Genomic DNA, 15,665 nt, shown 5'->3' on the forward strand with positions numbered 1-15,665 from the left:
GCCTGTTCTGCAACCGGCTGGAGAAAAAAAAACATCTCTGGAGGCCCCGCGAAGGAAGCCAGGTTCACGGGAAGGTTGGAGAAAGAGAGGGTGGAGGTTAAAGCAAGGGAAATATCATGTGAAACCACCTTCCTTTGCGTGTAGAGAGAGGGCTGGCCTCCCCAAACCTCCTACACGAGAGCCAGGAGAGGCCTGCATCCCCACGCAACTGTATGCCATTCGGGGCGGAGGCCTCTCTTCCTTTCACTACAAAACACCAAGCAGTGGATGATGGGTTGCTAAGCTGCATCCTCCACGAGTTTCGGAGCGGCAGGACTTCTCCCGACCCGTGGGCTTGTTTGCAAGCCTCTCTTAGGTGTCAGAACGCAGCAGCGCTCAGCAGAGTCTAGCCCTAATCTTCCCTAATCTGAGCCAGCTTCTCCCTTTGAAAGAGGCCGGAGCGTTTTTGGCGCAGGGAAAAGGTATCGGAGCCTCCTTGTGCAGGTCCTGGGAATTGGAGGCTGCTGCGTCCTGGCTGACCTTTCTCTTCTTCTCCTTCACCCTCCAAATTTCAGCGCCCCACTCGGGGGCGTCTCAGCAGAAGACTTCCAAGGAGTAGCGCTGTGGGTTTGGAGTATATGTTGATTTTAGCCTATAGTGGCTGTGCGCCGGGAGGGCAGCCTGCGGGGCTGGAGGCTGCCCGGCTGCTGGCGCTACTGTGCCTCTGCTTTGCTGCCAAAGATGCCACTGCCACCCCCTTGTCTGCTCTTTCCGCCCGGATGCCCGCCGCCCTGGAGCCACCCAAAGCCTTCCTGCCCACCACCGGCTGCACTGCGGGCGACTCACCTCGGGTGGGCTGGAAGGCTTCGGGTGGCTCCTGGGCAGTGAGCATCCAGGCGGGAAGAGCTGGCAAGGGGGGTGGCACTGGCATCTTCGGCGGCAGAGCAGAGGCACAGCAGTGCCAGCAGCAGGGCAGCCTCCATCAGGCGGCGAGGCGAGCTGCGTGTGAGGCTGCTTGGCCAGCCCGCCCCGCGACTCCTGCTAGTGCTCGGCTGGAAGGCTTTGGGAGGCCAGAGGGTGAAGATGAGGCCAGGTGAGAAGAAGGACCTAGGCACGCTGGGCTATGTATTGGGCACCCCTTCAATTCCCCCCCCCCGGTCAATGGTGTCCCGCATTACCAATTTTAAAATCTGGTCATTTTATACATGGACCATGAATTAGTAGTGTCAAATATATGGTTTAAATTAAAAAAATTAAAGAGGACAGTTAGGTCTGCAAAATTTGACCTGAAATATGTTTATTGCAGATGGAAATCTGTTCTGACCCCCCCTCTTCTTTCGTTCACAAATGACAGTCAGACAGAACTTCAAAGGAAATATCTTTATCAGTCCTGGCTCAAGCTGGCTGCGAGCCCAAAAATAAACATAGATAAAGTCTCTGGCAAAAAATTACACAGCAAAAGCAAAAACAAAAAGCTCTTGCAGCAAACCAGGTTTACAGAAAGCAAATCACTTATCCAAGTGCCTCTTTGAATCAGGTTTACAGAAAGCAAATCACTTATCCAAGTGCCTCTTTGAATCTCGAAACGATGAACCATATACGACGAACCACGAAGCACGAATGTTGACTTCTGCCACTAAGGCGTGGCACCATCTGTCTTTTATCTGCAGAAGACGACCCTAACGAGCAACAGCTGCTCATTAGTCCTGCATCCCGGCGCAACTCACAGCAAGCTTCTGCTGAGTCACAACAGAAATCTATATCAAATTATGGAACACTATAAAATGGTGAAGTAAGTGCTAATAAACCCTACTTGTTTATGGCACAAATTATCATCCAACCCATTTTGATCACTGCTTCACCAGACAGGGCAACATTGTAGCAGTATCTAAAAGTATCAAAAAGGTGTAAAACTGTCCTGGGTTCCCTGTAGGTGCCCTGGGTGCCTTGCAAAATAGTAAAATTGAATAGTGTAGTATTTAAGACATTGAACTAGAAACTGGGTGAATGTGAGTTTAACTCCAGCCTTAGATACAAAGACAATTGAGTGATCTTGGCCAGTGATTTTCTCTCAGCCTTATGAATGACAAACCATTCTGAAAAAACTTGCCAAGAAAATTGAAGGAAATTTTGGACATGATTCAAAGGAAGAAAAAAATAATGATGTGAGAGTCATACAAATGTCTGTGTAATAAAATACAGACACTAGTTGAACACAGACTTTGAACCTCAATATAAAAGGACAAGGAAATATATCAATCAAGAATAATATGCCATTGAGGAAAATAACAGCAGAAAGAAAAAGTGAGGAAACTATGAAAGCTAAAAAGTCAGACAATGGAAGATCATTAAATAATGTGAAATCTTAACTTTAGAGTAGCAAAATTCTAAAGACAGTACTGTTAAGACAGTAACTAGAAATTAATATCATTAGAAATGTGTTAGAAAATATTTGAAAATATTTCTAACAAGATAAAAACAATTCTAATAATAGAAAAGAAAAAAGAAAAAAAGAATTATGATTAAGAAACAAAAAAATTAAAAAAATAGGAAAGGAAGGGATTGTAAAGAAGTTGTTTCCAATTTTTTTGACAGCAGTTACACATTTATATTTTAGCTTCTCATTCTAAGGTTACATCATAATTTCCTTCTTTCCATAAACTATCCTTTCTAATCTTCAAACACATAAATCACAAGTTTTTTTCTATTTTTTTAAAGCAAAAAATCCACAAGGGATTGTCAGATATTGATAAGTATAGTTATTGGTCTTCCTTTAATCAAACAAGTTAATTTCCTCATCTGTTTGTCACCAACCATTCCTCTGTCAGGGGCATTTCAGTGTCCTTCCATTTTTGGATGTATATTAGTCTTAATTAGCAGTAATAGTTTATATTAGCAGTAATATAAAAATATGATTTTTGCCATGGATCTTTTTCTTCCATTGTTCTTTTCTTTCAATAAATCCCAGCAAGAAAAATTCTGTTTCAGTTGATCTTTAAAAATGTTTCTATCATCATAAAGTATGCATTTGAATCCAGAAATGTCTGGCTTTTTTTTTCAAGCCTACCAGGCCTGATCAAATTACTAATTCTTTCACACTACAAGTTTATCACTATGGTTAACTTATTGCTTTCTTTTTAAATTAAGAATTATCTATTGCCATTAAGATCAATCAACTCTCATTAGGAGACTATACTATTTCTAGATAGGTATTCCTCAACTTACCACTACAACTGAGAACAGAATTTATGTTGTTCTCACCCAATATTAAGGGTGAGCCACACCCAATATTAAGTCATTTTCTGACACAGTTGTTAAGCAAATCACTTCAATTGCTAAGTGAATAATGTAGCCTTCAGCAAATCCAGATTCTCCTATTGACTCTATTTTTTGGAAACTAGGTGGAAAGGTACCAAATGGTGACCACCTGACTCCGGGACATTGTAATTGTTGCAAATTCATTCCAGTTTCCAGGTGTATTGGTACTGGTAGTAAGTGCAAGGACTAGTTGTAAATTACTTTTTTCAATGTTGCTGTAATTTCAAATGGTTGCTAAACAAGATCAAATCTGGATCAGTCACTAGGAGCAGAGATTTACTCTTCTAAGCTTTTGGACTCCTGCTGAAGCCCATCTTCAGGGAACTTCTCTCTTCTCTGTTGACGACTGGTGATTGGCTGTTGTTTCCTTGTGCTGCCAAGCCTCAGTTCCTAACAGTGATGTGCAGGCAGGGAAGGCAGGGCCTCACCACTGTCATCATGAAAAGAAAAAAAAATGTAAAAGGAAAAAGGCTGAAGTAGTTGCTGCCACAGTGGATGACTGTGCTTAGTGCTTAAGTATTTAAAAAAGCCTCTAAAAAAGTGCCCTCTACAGAAGGAGGTGGGAGAACCACATGCCTCATTTAGTCTATCTTTATGATCACTCTAGCAGAATTAGGCAAGAGCTAAAAGTCAAAAAATTCCTTATGTAGATGAGAGGGCGTTTTTTTAGAGGCTTTTTTAAACAGTTAAGCAGAGTCATCCATTGGGGACTCTGGCAGCAGCTAACCCAGCCTGACCTCAGCAGCTCTTGCCTTTTTCCTTTTACATTTTTATATTTTCATCATGGCAGACAAAAGCAGAGTTGAAATCCTCTGTGAAACAGCTGGAAAAGGTATGTGGGTCGGAGGGAGGGGGAGGTATTCAAAATTAATGAAATTTGTAAGTAATTGTATTATTGTAAGTAATTTGTGTGTGTGTGTGTGTGTGTTTTACCCACCTCTGCTTTTTTATGTCGGACATAGTGGCAGGACTTTTGGACATAGCGGCAGGGCTTTTGGACATAGTGGCAGGGCTTTTGGATGCTCCGGCACTATGGGACGCCTCTATGTCGGACATAGCGGCAGGGCTTTTGGACATAGCGGCAGGGCTTTTGGACGCCCGAGCGCTATGTCCGACATAGCACCGGGGAGGCAGGGTGGCTTTTGCCCGCTTTCAAGAAAGCTTTCTTGAAAGTGGGCAAAAGCCGCCCTGCCGCTATGTCCGACATAGAGGCGTCCCGCCTCTATGTCGGACATAGCGCCGGGGCAGCAGGGCAGCTTTTGCCCGCTTGTCTTACCAGCCATAAACCTCACTGCACGTCACTGATTCCTAAGTACCCAATGAGATGATGGCAAATTGAGAGAGGAGGAGCCAACGTCGCAACATTACATCATGCGGACTCGACAGTCCCAGTCCACCGATGACACTTTTGCCCCTGGACGGTCCAGCAGGACCTAAACCGTCCCGAAGAGACAGTGACTGGGAAGACAAGACCTTGCTGGCCACAGGGACACCGCAAAGTCCCTGATAGACTCAAGGGAAGCACTTCCAACCGGCGGCAAACAGGCAGCCCCCAGGCTGACATAGTTGGAGACGGCTCCGGAAAGAAAGAGAAGTGAAAGTTTTCCATCTGGTGAGGCTTTTCTTTTCTTTTAGAAGATTGCCCTAAGAAACTGTTTTCTTAAGCTAAATTGGTCCCTTAACTAAGAACAAACCGGTGAATTTAATCCCTGTTGGACTGCCTTAGAAAGTTTTTCACCCTTGCCTGTAACAATGTTTTGTGGATTGAAGTGATTGCAACGTTTCCTGTTTCTCCGCTTGAGTTGAATGGACTGATCTTTTTTCCTTTATTTCTTTTTACTACTTAAACTACTTGGCTTAAACTAAAACTTTTTTTATTTTAATAAAATTCTTCTACTTGTTATAATATTATATTAAAGATACTTAAGGAAAAAGTTTTTAAAAATAGTTGAATCTGCCACTTGGAAGTCTAAGTCTGAAGTTTTTTTCTTTTTGTTGTAACAATGTATCCTTTGTTCATTTCTATTTGACTACACTGACTTTGCAACAGAAGGGTTTGGAACTTGTTTTTAAAACCTGATAAAGACTCAAGGTCACAAATTGTGTACTGCTGGTGCTTGTGGAAAATATTTTGGCAAGAGTTGGAAAAGGAAAGAAAAAGATAAGAACCCTTCTTTTTTGAAAACTACAAAAGAACTCGTGTTTAAGATTTAAAATAAAAATAGATATACTCTTTAAAAAAATTTGACAGGCTAGAGTGGCAGAAATTACCAATTTCCTCTTTTTTTTTATATTTCTTTTTACTCTAAAAAATGGATCAATACTCAGATGAAGAAAACTTGATAATTCAAAACATTTTGGCTTGACTTCAAAACATCTTAGAAGGACTTGAGAGATTTGATAAGAAAGGGGATACCCTGTGTGGTATCACAAAAAAGATGATGGGGTTGGAGCCCCAGAAATTAAAGAAGCAAATGAAAATATAGAAAACAAAGATAAGAAGATAGATGAACTTATTAATGGATAAGATAATGGATAACAATCTAAGAGCAACGAAACTACATGAGAGATCTTTTAAGCTACAAAGTGCGGAGAGAAGTCTTAAACCCTGGAAAGGTTCTGAAAAGAGAATTGACACAACAGCTGGTGAGAGGGAAAAGTCCATTTTGTTACTGGAAAGACACTGGTTAATAATGCTAGTTGATGAAAAAAAGCTAGTTAATTATTGATGATTAATAGTACTTTATAGACTGTTCTAGATTATTATTTGAATATTTATTTGTTAACATATAATTTACTATGATACCAATACTGAAATGATAGCCTTAATTAGGATAAATAACAGGGCCATAAATTGTAATTTGGGATCTGGCGAAAAAATGCACAAATCTTACAAATTTGTGTCTAGATCTTGTTATGAAGATATAAATAATTTGAGGCAGAGGAGAAGAGATGTGATATAAATAAGGAAATGCTAATGCATGCTTTTGGTGATTATTAAGTAGAAATGTTAATATCTCTTAGATTGTCTTAGATAAGGTGACCAGACGTCCCGATTTTGGCGGGACAATCGCGATTTATAACAATTTGTCCTGTGTCCCGGGGCGTTTTTAAAAAGTCCCGATTTTCTGGCTTCATGTTGAAAGCCCAGTGGATTTGCTTAAGAAATCCTAACCAGGGCAAGAAAAAAGACACTCTGTCTAAACCCTCTCTATGTCTCAGTACTTTCATTGAAGATAAAATGTTAAAGCAAGAAAACGGACCCCCCCGCCGCCCATTTTACTTCCTTTTATAAGAAAAGATGACCCAGTACCATAGAGCTCCAGGAAATACTTGGTTAGAGTCACGAGTGTTCCTTCCTGGATTTTCCAGAGGGGAGGGCACGGAGGTTGGAGGTCGGCTCGTGTAGAAAAAATGGTGGCAAAGTTTCTTTGAAAAATATTTCCCTGACTAATTTCACCATTTTAATTTGCTCAGTTCTTTGTATTAACATCTTCTACATCATTCTTGATTGACTTGGAGTGCCTGCCTGCTGGTAAGTGAGCTGGGTTTTTTTCTTTTATTTTTTTAATGTATTTTAAAATAATATTTTATTTATTGTGCATAGGATTTTTTTAAATAGTTTTATTCTGTGTGGATTCTTTTTTTAAATTGTCTTAGACTATTTAAAAAAAGATTCTATCCAAAATAAATTGAGGGGAAACCATTTTTTAAAATTCTATGCACAATACTTTGAAATATATTGTGCATAGAATTTTTAAAAATAGTTTTACTTCAATTTTTTCTGTGTGGAATAGTTTGAAATGTTTTACTTCAATTTATTCCATGTGGATTCTTTTTTTAAATTGTCTTAGACTATTTAAAAAAAGATTCTATCCAAAATACAAAATACCAGCTGCAGTTATTCACTTAAAAACTGTGGCAAGAAAGGTGGTATAGTGACCAAAGTTACAATGGCATTGAAAAAACTGACTAATGACCATTTTTCACACTTAGCGACCATTTTCACACTTAGCGACCATTTTCACACTTAGAGACCGTTGCAGCATCCTCATGATCACGCAATCAAAATTTTGATGTTTGGCAACAGATTCGTATTTATGATGGTTTCAGTGTCCTGGGGTCATTTTAATTGCCTTTTGTGACCTTTTGACAAAGTCAAATGGGGAAACCAGATTCACTTATGTTACTAACTTATCAGCTGCAGTTACTCACTTAAGAACTGTGGCAAGAAAGGTGGAATAGTGACCAAAGTTACAATGGCATTGAAAAAAGTGACTGATGACCATTTTTCACACTTAGCGACCATTTTCACACTTAGCAACCATTGCAGCATCCTCATGGTCACGTGATCAAAATTTTGATGTTTGGCAACAGTTACAATTTATATTTGTAAATTGTAGTTATGTTGAAATAAAAAAAATATTACAATACTATTTTTGCGTTGTATGAAAATTTTTGTTGCTCCGTATAAAATTTTTAATCAAGCCCCCCCTCCCCCCGGTAAAAGGTGTCCCTCTTTACCAATCTGAAAATCTGGTCACCTTAGTCTTAGATGATTAACGTTTATTTTCTTAACACGTAATTAACTAATTTGGGATTGAGGGAAAAGACATAAATCTTATTAATAAATCATTGTTTAAAGATGGCTACAAAGGTATAATCTTGTGTGGGCCTATGGAGAGGAGAGGTGAGATAAACAGTAAATGTTAATGGATAATATTTAATGATACATACAGGTGTGTTATGGGGGGGAGAAATGCTTAGATATCTTACTTAGCTATCTTGTTTTAGAATATGTTATAAAGGTATAACATTATTGGAGGTTTATTGAAACTGCAAATGGGATGTTCCCTGGCTTCGGGGGGTGGAGCCTGCCGCCGTCGGGAGCTCAACGAAGCTCCTGCCAGGACTCTGGTTCGTATATCTTATAAGATCTATAGATATCTCCCCTTTCTGGCAGAAAGGGGCAGGGAGAAGGTCAGTCGTTAGGATCTCTTTGTAATTCATAGCTTTTTTTTTTGCTGTGAATGGAGAAGAGGTTCAACATTAGCTGAGCCTTTACTCCGGCCAGTTTTCCGCGCTGCCTTTTTTGCAGCCCTAGGCAGATTGCCCCCCCCCCCCAGGACAAAGCTAAGCTATTTAAATGTTAATCCGGGCGGGGACCATTCCTGAGGAATTTCTTCCATTACTATTTAAAATACCAGCTTCAACTTCGCAAAAGGCTCCCTTTCTTTTTTAGCTGCGTCACAAGATGGCGATCTCGTAGCTTTTGTGTTTGATGTGACGTACTTAGTTAGCCCTACCCTCCTGAAGGCTTCTCCGTACTAATTGCTAAAAGATTAACTGAGGGGAGCAGAGACTTTGATTTTTGGCTCGCTTGATTGCTTGTCTTTTATTTTTACTCTGGAATGGCTCCCAAATCTAAACAGAAGCGCTTCCTTAATAACATATCTCCAAAAACTGCTATGAAGCCGCTACCCTTGTCTCCTACACCCTCCACGGGAGATTTGCTAACACAAGAATTTCTTCTCAAAACGCTTAATGATTTCAGACAGGAAATTAATCAACTGATATCGGATTTATGTGATCAATTTGATGCTAAAATTGCTCAGGCAAAGCAGGATATGATCGGAGTAATGACAGTCATGACAGATTATATTGCTGAAACGGAGGACAAATTGGAACTTTTGGAAGAAACTAACCTTAATTTGATATCCAAAATTCAAACGTTACAACAGGAAATTGAAACTGCTCAAAAAGAACTTGTCATGATAAATTATAATAAGACTGCCTTTGCTATAAGAGTTAGAGGACTGCGTGAAAACCAACAGGAGAATTTGAAACAGATCTTCTTTGAGGCTTTCAGCCGCTTGGTGGGAAGTCCGGGATTTAACTTTGATTGGCAGATTCAAAAAATTTACCGCCAGAATTCGTGGGTAGTAAAACAGCGACAGCTTCCGAGGGACATAATAATATACTTTACTACAAGGGAATCCAGAAATGAGATAATACAGAGGCTTTACGGAAAGAGGTTGAGAATTGATGGGCAGGACTTGATTGTTTTTAAAGAGATACCATTTCAAATATTAAGAACAAGGAGAGAGTACGCTTTCTTAACCGAAGAACTCAGAAATTCTCAGATTCCATACAAATGGGAAGTCCCAGCTGGTATTACAGTTACATTTGGCAACCAAAAACACCGCATTAATTCTGTCTGTGAAGCCCGAGAATTTTACTACGAGACCCTGAAGGCGGGACTTCCTGATTCATCCGGACCTGGAGAGAGACAAGGAGAAGGAGAAGACAAACAGCGAGACACGTGGCTACAAGGCGGAGGGTGTTGCTTTCCTCTTCCGGAAGGGCAGAAGACTAAAGAATAAAGACTAAGCGATGTTCTTAAAGCTTTATGATTTCCGTCTGGGATAAAATGGAAAAGTGGTATATTGATGATGAGACATGGAGACTGAAAGAAGCGTTGCTGATTGTGGACACATATTGTATATAAGATTTGTCTGAATTCTAACTCAAATCGCGCATGAATTATTTTCCTAGGCGAGGAGAGCGGAGATTGCGATCTTTTTGAGTTGTGGTCTGGGACGAACGGAGTTGGGAGGCGCGTGGGAGAGGGAAGGGTAGCGAAAGCTTAATTAGACTACTTGGGGCTAGAATGCAAGCTGATGTTTGTTTGAGTTGCTATTTCAATATAAGGTCAAGAAAGATTGGTCGGAGAGTCTTCAGGAAAGAGGAGTAAATATGGGAGGAGCAATGGACGCGGATAAAATATATATATGGACATGGATAAAGGCAGGGTGGAAGGTAAAAAATTTACATGTGGAGGTGGGTAAGGATAGAAAGGGAGGTGTTGGAAATGAAAAATGAAAGAAGTACTTGAGTTTAATGGTTTTATAGAAAGGTTTGGATATTCGGATAAAAAAGAGATAAATTAAAGGTTTGAATAGATAGACAAAGCAATGAGACTTTTAGTTGGGGAATCCTAATTGATCAACTTACCTGGCTCTAATACAGTTTGAAACCCTGCAAGTAGTAAAATAATCGAAATTTGGAATGAGCTACATTGTTTAAGATTTACAGATAATGGGAAGCTGTGTTAACGTAGTGGGTTTATTGACCCTTCTCTGTTTCTCCTTTCTTTTTGGGTGTGTGTGTGCTTTTTTTTTTCTTCTTTATTTTTTATTATTCTCTTTATTTTTTGGCTTTTCTTTTCTTTTATTTTTTTAATTTTAAAGTTAGCTGGCCTTATTATACTCAAATGCTTGTTAAAGAACTATGCCGGGTATGGGACCTGCGAAGCTGTAAGGGTGCTAGGGAGGGGGGATTATAGGGGGGAGGGGGGAGGGTGGAATTACAGTTTCAATTCTTAGAACAATAAGAATTCACTTGTATACTGCGGCTCGTTTTCCTTTTTTTTTTCTTTTTCTCTTTTATTTTTTTTTAAAAAAAAACAAACTGATGGATACACCAAAGCGAGGAGAAGAGGGAAAGAGGAGGGAGAAGTAAAGAGGGAGTGAGAGGGAATGTAAGGAGGGTGAGATGGAGGGAGGGGGAGATGTCTGAGGGGGAAGGGAAGTAGAAGAGGGGAATGCTGGAGGGGTGAAATGAAAGTTGGAGGGGGAGAAGCGAGGGTGTATGGGGGATTGAAGTGTTATGTTGGGTTTTTTTTTTTTTTTCTCTTTGTTTTTTTGTTACGCACAGTATATAAGTGATTGTATAAAATGAAAATGAAAATGAAATAGAAACTGCAAATGAATGCCAATAGGTGGTTGTGTCTTTAAATACAAATAATTCTAGATAAAAACATGTTTAAATAATGGTAATTAAATGAGAATTGTGGTACAGGGATAGTAAAATATCTAATTTTTCTTTCTTGACTTAAAATGTACAACTCGATTTGAATGAAGTATATGTAAGGATTGTGGAAGAAACGCATGGAATGTATTTGTAACCAATCAATACGCTTTCTACAAGATATAATGAAAGATTATTCTTTTTTTGTGTGTTTTTGTTTAATTAAAACAATAAAAAAAATTCCAAAAAAAAAAAAAGATGGTGGCAAATCAGCATTCCTATTGACTGACATTTCTCAGAATTCAATTATTTCCTTGGCTGTCTTTGTATCTGTATGGCCAACAAGTAATTGCAAGTCAAGAACTATTTGTGAGGATCTCACTTTTGATAGTAGCATCAATAGAATAATTTTATGAATAAAGGTTCACAATGACTTAAAATTCCAGTTGTGGAGCTGTTAATGTTGAATACATTAAAGGTTTATTAGCTGTATCTATACATATTTGTCTTGCCTGCAAAACAATAATGTCAACCAATCCATATAATGTTATAAAATGTATTCCATTTTTAATACGTAAATATATGGTGTTTATTGAATCAAACAGATATTTAAGTAGAATACTTCCCTTGTTGGCACTTTTATAGACTTAGACAATAGAGTTGTTTGCTGCAAAACAAATTTCTTCAGCAAGAAGTTTTAGAATATTGACAAAATTAATGGAAATTGCCTTATGGTGTGCATTCTGAAATTGCCTTATGGTATGCATTCATCAGGAAAGGAAAATGAGTTTTTGAAACTTCAATTTGCCTGAAATTTCTGTTTTATTTCTTTAATAGTTCTATTGCATAGTTGCAAATCAATTTACATCAGTCACAATAAGATCAAGCATAAGATCAATATTCATTTCTTTCTTTTATTAGCAAGTACTTTATCCATAAATAGATTGATCAAGTTAGAATGATTCTTGGTGCAAATGTTTTGGAAATGGCACCAAATTTGCCAATATGTTTTTCCCAATTAAATTTCCCCTGTGCACATACTTATGTCTTTGACAAGCATGTTATATTTCTGTATTATTGAAATAGGAGAAATGAAGTGTATACCGTTCTGGCTTCAGAATTTTTTTAATAGGTATAATTGGAGAAATGCCATTTTGAAATAATATGTGGCAATGACCTTGGGAAACAGGAAGAAGAACTGCAGATTAGACAACTATCTTGCAAAAGGTATCTCAGCCCACAGAAGGAAAAAAAAGGGACATAGAGATGTCTCAGAAGGGATTTGCACAATTGATGTTTTCAAATAGTACAGAAGCACAAACTACGAGTACTAATATTACCTTGTTGTATTCTATATTTCCTCATAGAAAACTAGAGGATGACAAATGAATCTCTGATAAATCTCTGAAATGCAACTGGAATTTTGTCAGTGAAATTTACTTCACAGTCTAAGTCCAGAGTAATTAAATCTTTCAGAAAGGAAACATTTTTAACATCATATAGTTCTGTTAAATCCCATAATCTTTACACTTGGCTTGTACCTCATTTATGGTTTGATTTTTTATTACCGCCCAATAATCCTATTCTTACTTTTTTCCATTAATATTTCTATTCTTTTCAAACACTCATAATTTGTATGTTTCCCTTTTAATCCTCCATCCAGCAATTCTCTCATCTCATCTTATGTCTCTATTCTACACTTCCAAAACTAAAACAAATAGTAATGACAAGAGGGATCCTTGTCTTGTCTCTTTCTATATCTTACTCACGAGTTTATTACTATATCTTACTCACGAGTTCCAGTTTATTAGTGCAAATTGCTGTTTCTGTTTCTATTTCCTATCATCCCAGATGCTATATGGTTTGATTAAAAACCACATTGTTTTACTGTATAAACTATTTTTTAAAAATAAATACTAGCTTGTTAGAACACTTACCACTTAAAAACTTTTAAGTTAAAGCCTGAAGTCCAAATTAACATGATGAATAATGGTCTAATCTAAGAGGCATAAGAAAGAAACCAAAGAATTTGCTTACCTTATAAAGTATTTTTAATGTCAAAATTAAGCATTCACATCTGCATCACTCACTCAAGGTCTTTGCATGAATTAGTCATTGAACAAAACTTGGGTGTATACTCAAGAATGCCATATAATTCTTAATTATTTAAAAATGACCAAATATGCAACATGAGATATTGCAATAGCTAAAAACAATTGGAATATTTGATCAGAAATAATGAATAATAAGCAACTATAAATGTGATGTGAGGAAGTATTGAGTTGTCATCCATCTTAGCCAATAATGCCTAAGTCTAGTGAACAACTGCAGTGAAGAAAGGAATTTATTCTGAATTAGATAGCATCAAATTGCAACCATGTAGGAAGAGTAGGGTTTCTGCTATATGAAGTAGCTGTTTGTTCCTTTTTATGAATGTTGAAATATTAGTATCTTGTCAGTCTTTGCTTAGTTTGTAGACCATCAGTTCCCATCTCTGAGCAACCCTTCTCAAGTAGTACCATATTTTGTGATAACAGCATTTTTGACATTTCCCATATATTCAAGATGTGCTCATGGTTGGAAAAATTGCAGAAACTTATAGCCCAACCGAATACTTCTATAAAGAGCCTGAGAAAACTTCTGGTTCTTTGGCTAAAGATTATAATAATAAGAGAAACACAGTGACCAAATATTTAATAAAGGATAAAGAAAATAATTCATTTTTTACTGCTCCAATAAAAATTATAAAAATTTCACAAAGGGAAAACCTATTTTTTTTATTGTTCCCAACACATCTTGTCATAACAATAAATCTTGTTGTTTATTAAAACCTTACCAAGTAGATCAAAGAAGAAACATGACCAGATAAGCCAAGTTTACTTTATTGTTACATTAACAAAATTTTGCAAATCTGGGAAGATAAATTTCCTGCCCTCTCCTTTTTAGAGCAAGAAACTAGGGAGGGACTCTTCTGAGCCTCCAGCTGTGGGCTATGCCCCCTCTTATGATTGTTTTCTAAGCAGCATCTCTTTGCCTTTCTTTCTCATATGCAATTACATCTTTCTTAGACTATAGCAGTGGTGGGATACGACCGGTACACCCCAGTACATGCATACGGGTGCCTACTGGGAGCACCAGGTACTGTTCCGGTACCGTGCTCCAGAGGGCCTGCCTGCCCGCCCTCCTTACCTGTATTTGAGCCAATCGGAGCTTTCGTGCACGCGCACGGAATGTATGGCGCCTACACGACGCTCCATCGAGCAGCCGGAGCGTCGTGGGCGGTAAGTATGCATACGAGCACTGTGCACATGCTGCACGCGTGCATGTGGTGGACACCGGGCCCTGTTGCAGCGTAGCGGTTGCAGTGGGATCCAGAACCCACTACAGCATTATGGCCAGGTTTTTAACTGACTCATCCCAGGCCTCAGCAATCACCTACTGCCATTTGTTGCCATTTATGTACATAGTATTAGTGAAGTTCAGGAAGTTAAAAAGTTTCTGGAATCTCAGAACTTCTGATGCAGACAGAAACAGTGAGAAATGAGGGTTTCAATTTGAAATATTACCAGCGTGTGTCACACACACACACACACATTCCCAAATTAAAAGCAACATATAATAACTGATAGAGAACAATGAGTTACATATGGGCTTCAGGGTTTCCATTATTTCATCTGGGAATTACTGAAGATATGGCTAATCAGATACATATCCAGATATTTAGTAGGAAAGGTAGGGAAAACATCTGTAATTTTTCCCTTTGTGTGTTATTTCTTTTCCAGCTGTTCAGCTTTGTTTCTCTGCCCACTGATGTCCTAGAAATAGAGGTGAAGGACAAGTTTGCAAAAAGTCGACCTATCATTAAGCGTTTTCTGGGAAAGCTTTCCATGCCAGTACAACGATTACTAGAAAGACATGCCATAGGGTAAATCTTTTCAACATAATTTTATCTTTTTTATGAATATATAAGAATCAAAAGGAGAGGGATGGTTGCCATTGCAATTACACCATCGGGGAGGGGGGATCCATAATTTAATCCCAATAATTGCCTTATTTTGGATAAACATTTTAAATAATTTAAATAATCTATGTCTGGTTAATCATAGAAGACATCTAATCTTCTGCTTACTATAGAATCTTCAATAAATTCAGATGATAATGTAGATGATAGCCTAGATAACAGTCTAGTCTTTCAAATATGTCAATGAAAAGAAAATCCATTATGTTTTACTCTATCTTCTCTTTGTCTTAAATTAGAATGTTAAATCTAACAATCTACTTAAGAAAAGCAACATAATCAAACATTTCTTTCTCTTCTCCGATTTCTACATATATACTATATAGCCATTTATAATATATTCAGTTTTGTTAGTGTTAGTACATATTTTAGTACATATTATAATTAATAGAAATGTATATAATTTGGTTTCAAGCATAGCTGTGGTTTCTAGGTGTTCTATATACAGGACAGAGATACCTTATGTTATGTTCATCCATTTACAAAGCAATCAAGGCCTTACCACACCTCACTGTGCAGTATATAATGGCTTGCACTTCTA

The 15,665-nt window shown here is 38.1% G+C and overlaps 1 protein-coding gene across 6 annotated transcripts in view; it reads left to right on the forward strand.

Annotated features, from left to right (window-relative positions):
- The window catches only part of HECW1 (HECT, C2 and WW domain containing E3 ubiquitin protein ligase 1), a 274,097-nt gene that overhangs the window by 179,578 nt on the left and 78,854 nt on the right, over positions 1–15,665 (forward strand). For all 6 annotated transcript variants that reach the window (XM_087713122.1, XM_087713121.1, XM_087713124.1 and 3 more), the window contains one exon: positions 14,889–15,031. In XM_087713122.1, coding sequence (XP_087569248.1) covers positions 14,889–15,031 — 143 coding nt within the window. The remainder of the gene's footprint in view (positions 1–14,888; positions 15,032–15,665) is intronic.

The sequence above is a fragment of the Thamnophis sirtalis genome, unplaced genomic scaffold (genome assembly GCF_051295495.1).
Source record: "Thamnophis sirtalis isolate CommonGarterSnake01/CBP01778 unplaced genomic scaffold, rThaSir2_p1.2 scaffold_4, whole genome shotgun sequence".
Taxonomy (NCBI): domain Eukaryota; kingdom Metazoa; phylum Chordata; class Lepidosauria; order Squamata; family Natricidae; genus Thamnophis; species Thamnophis sirtalis.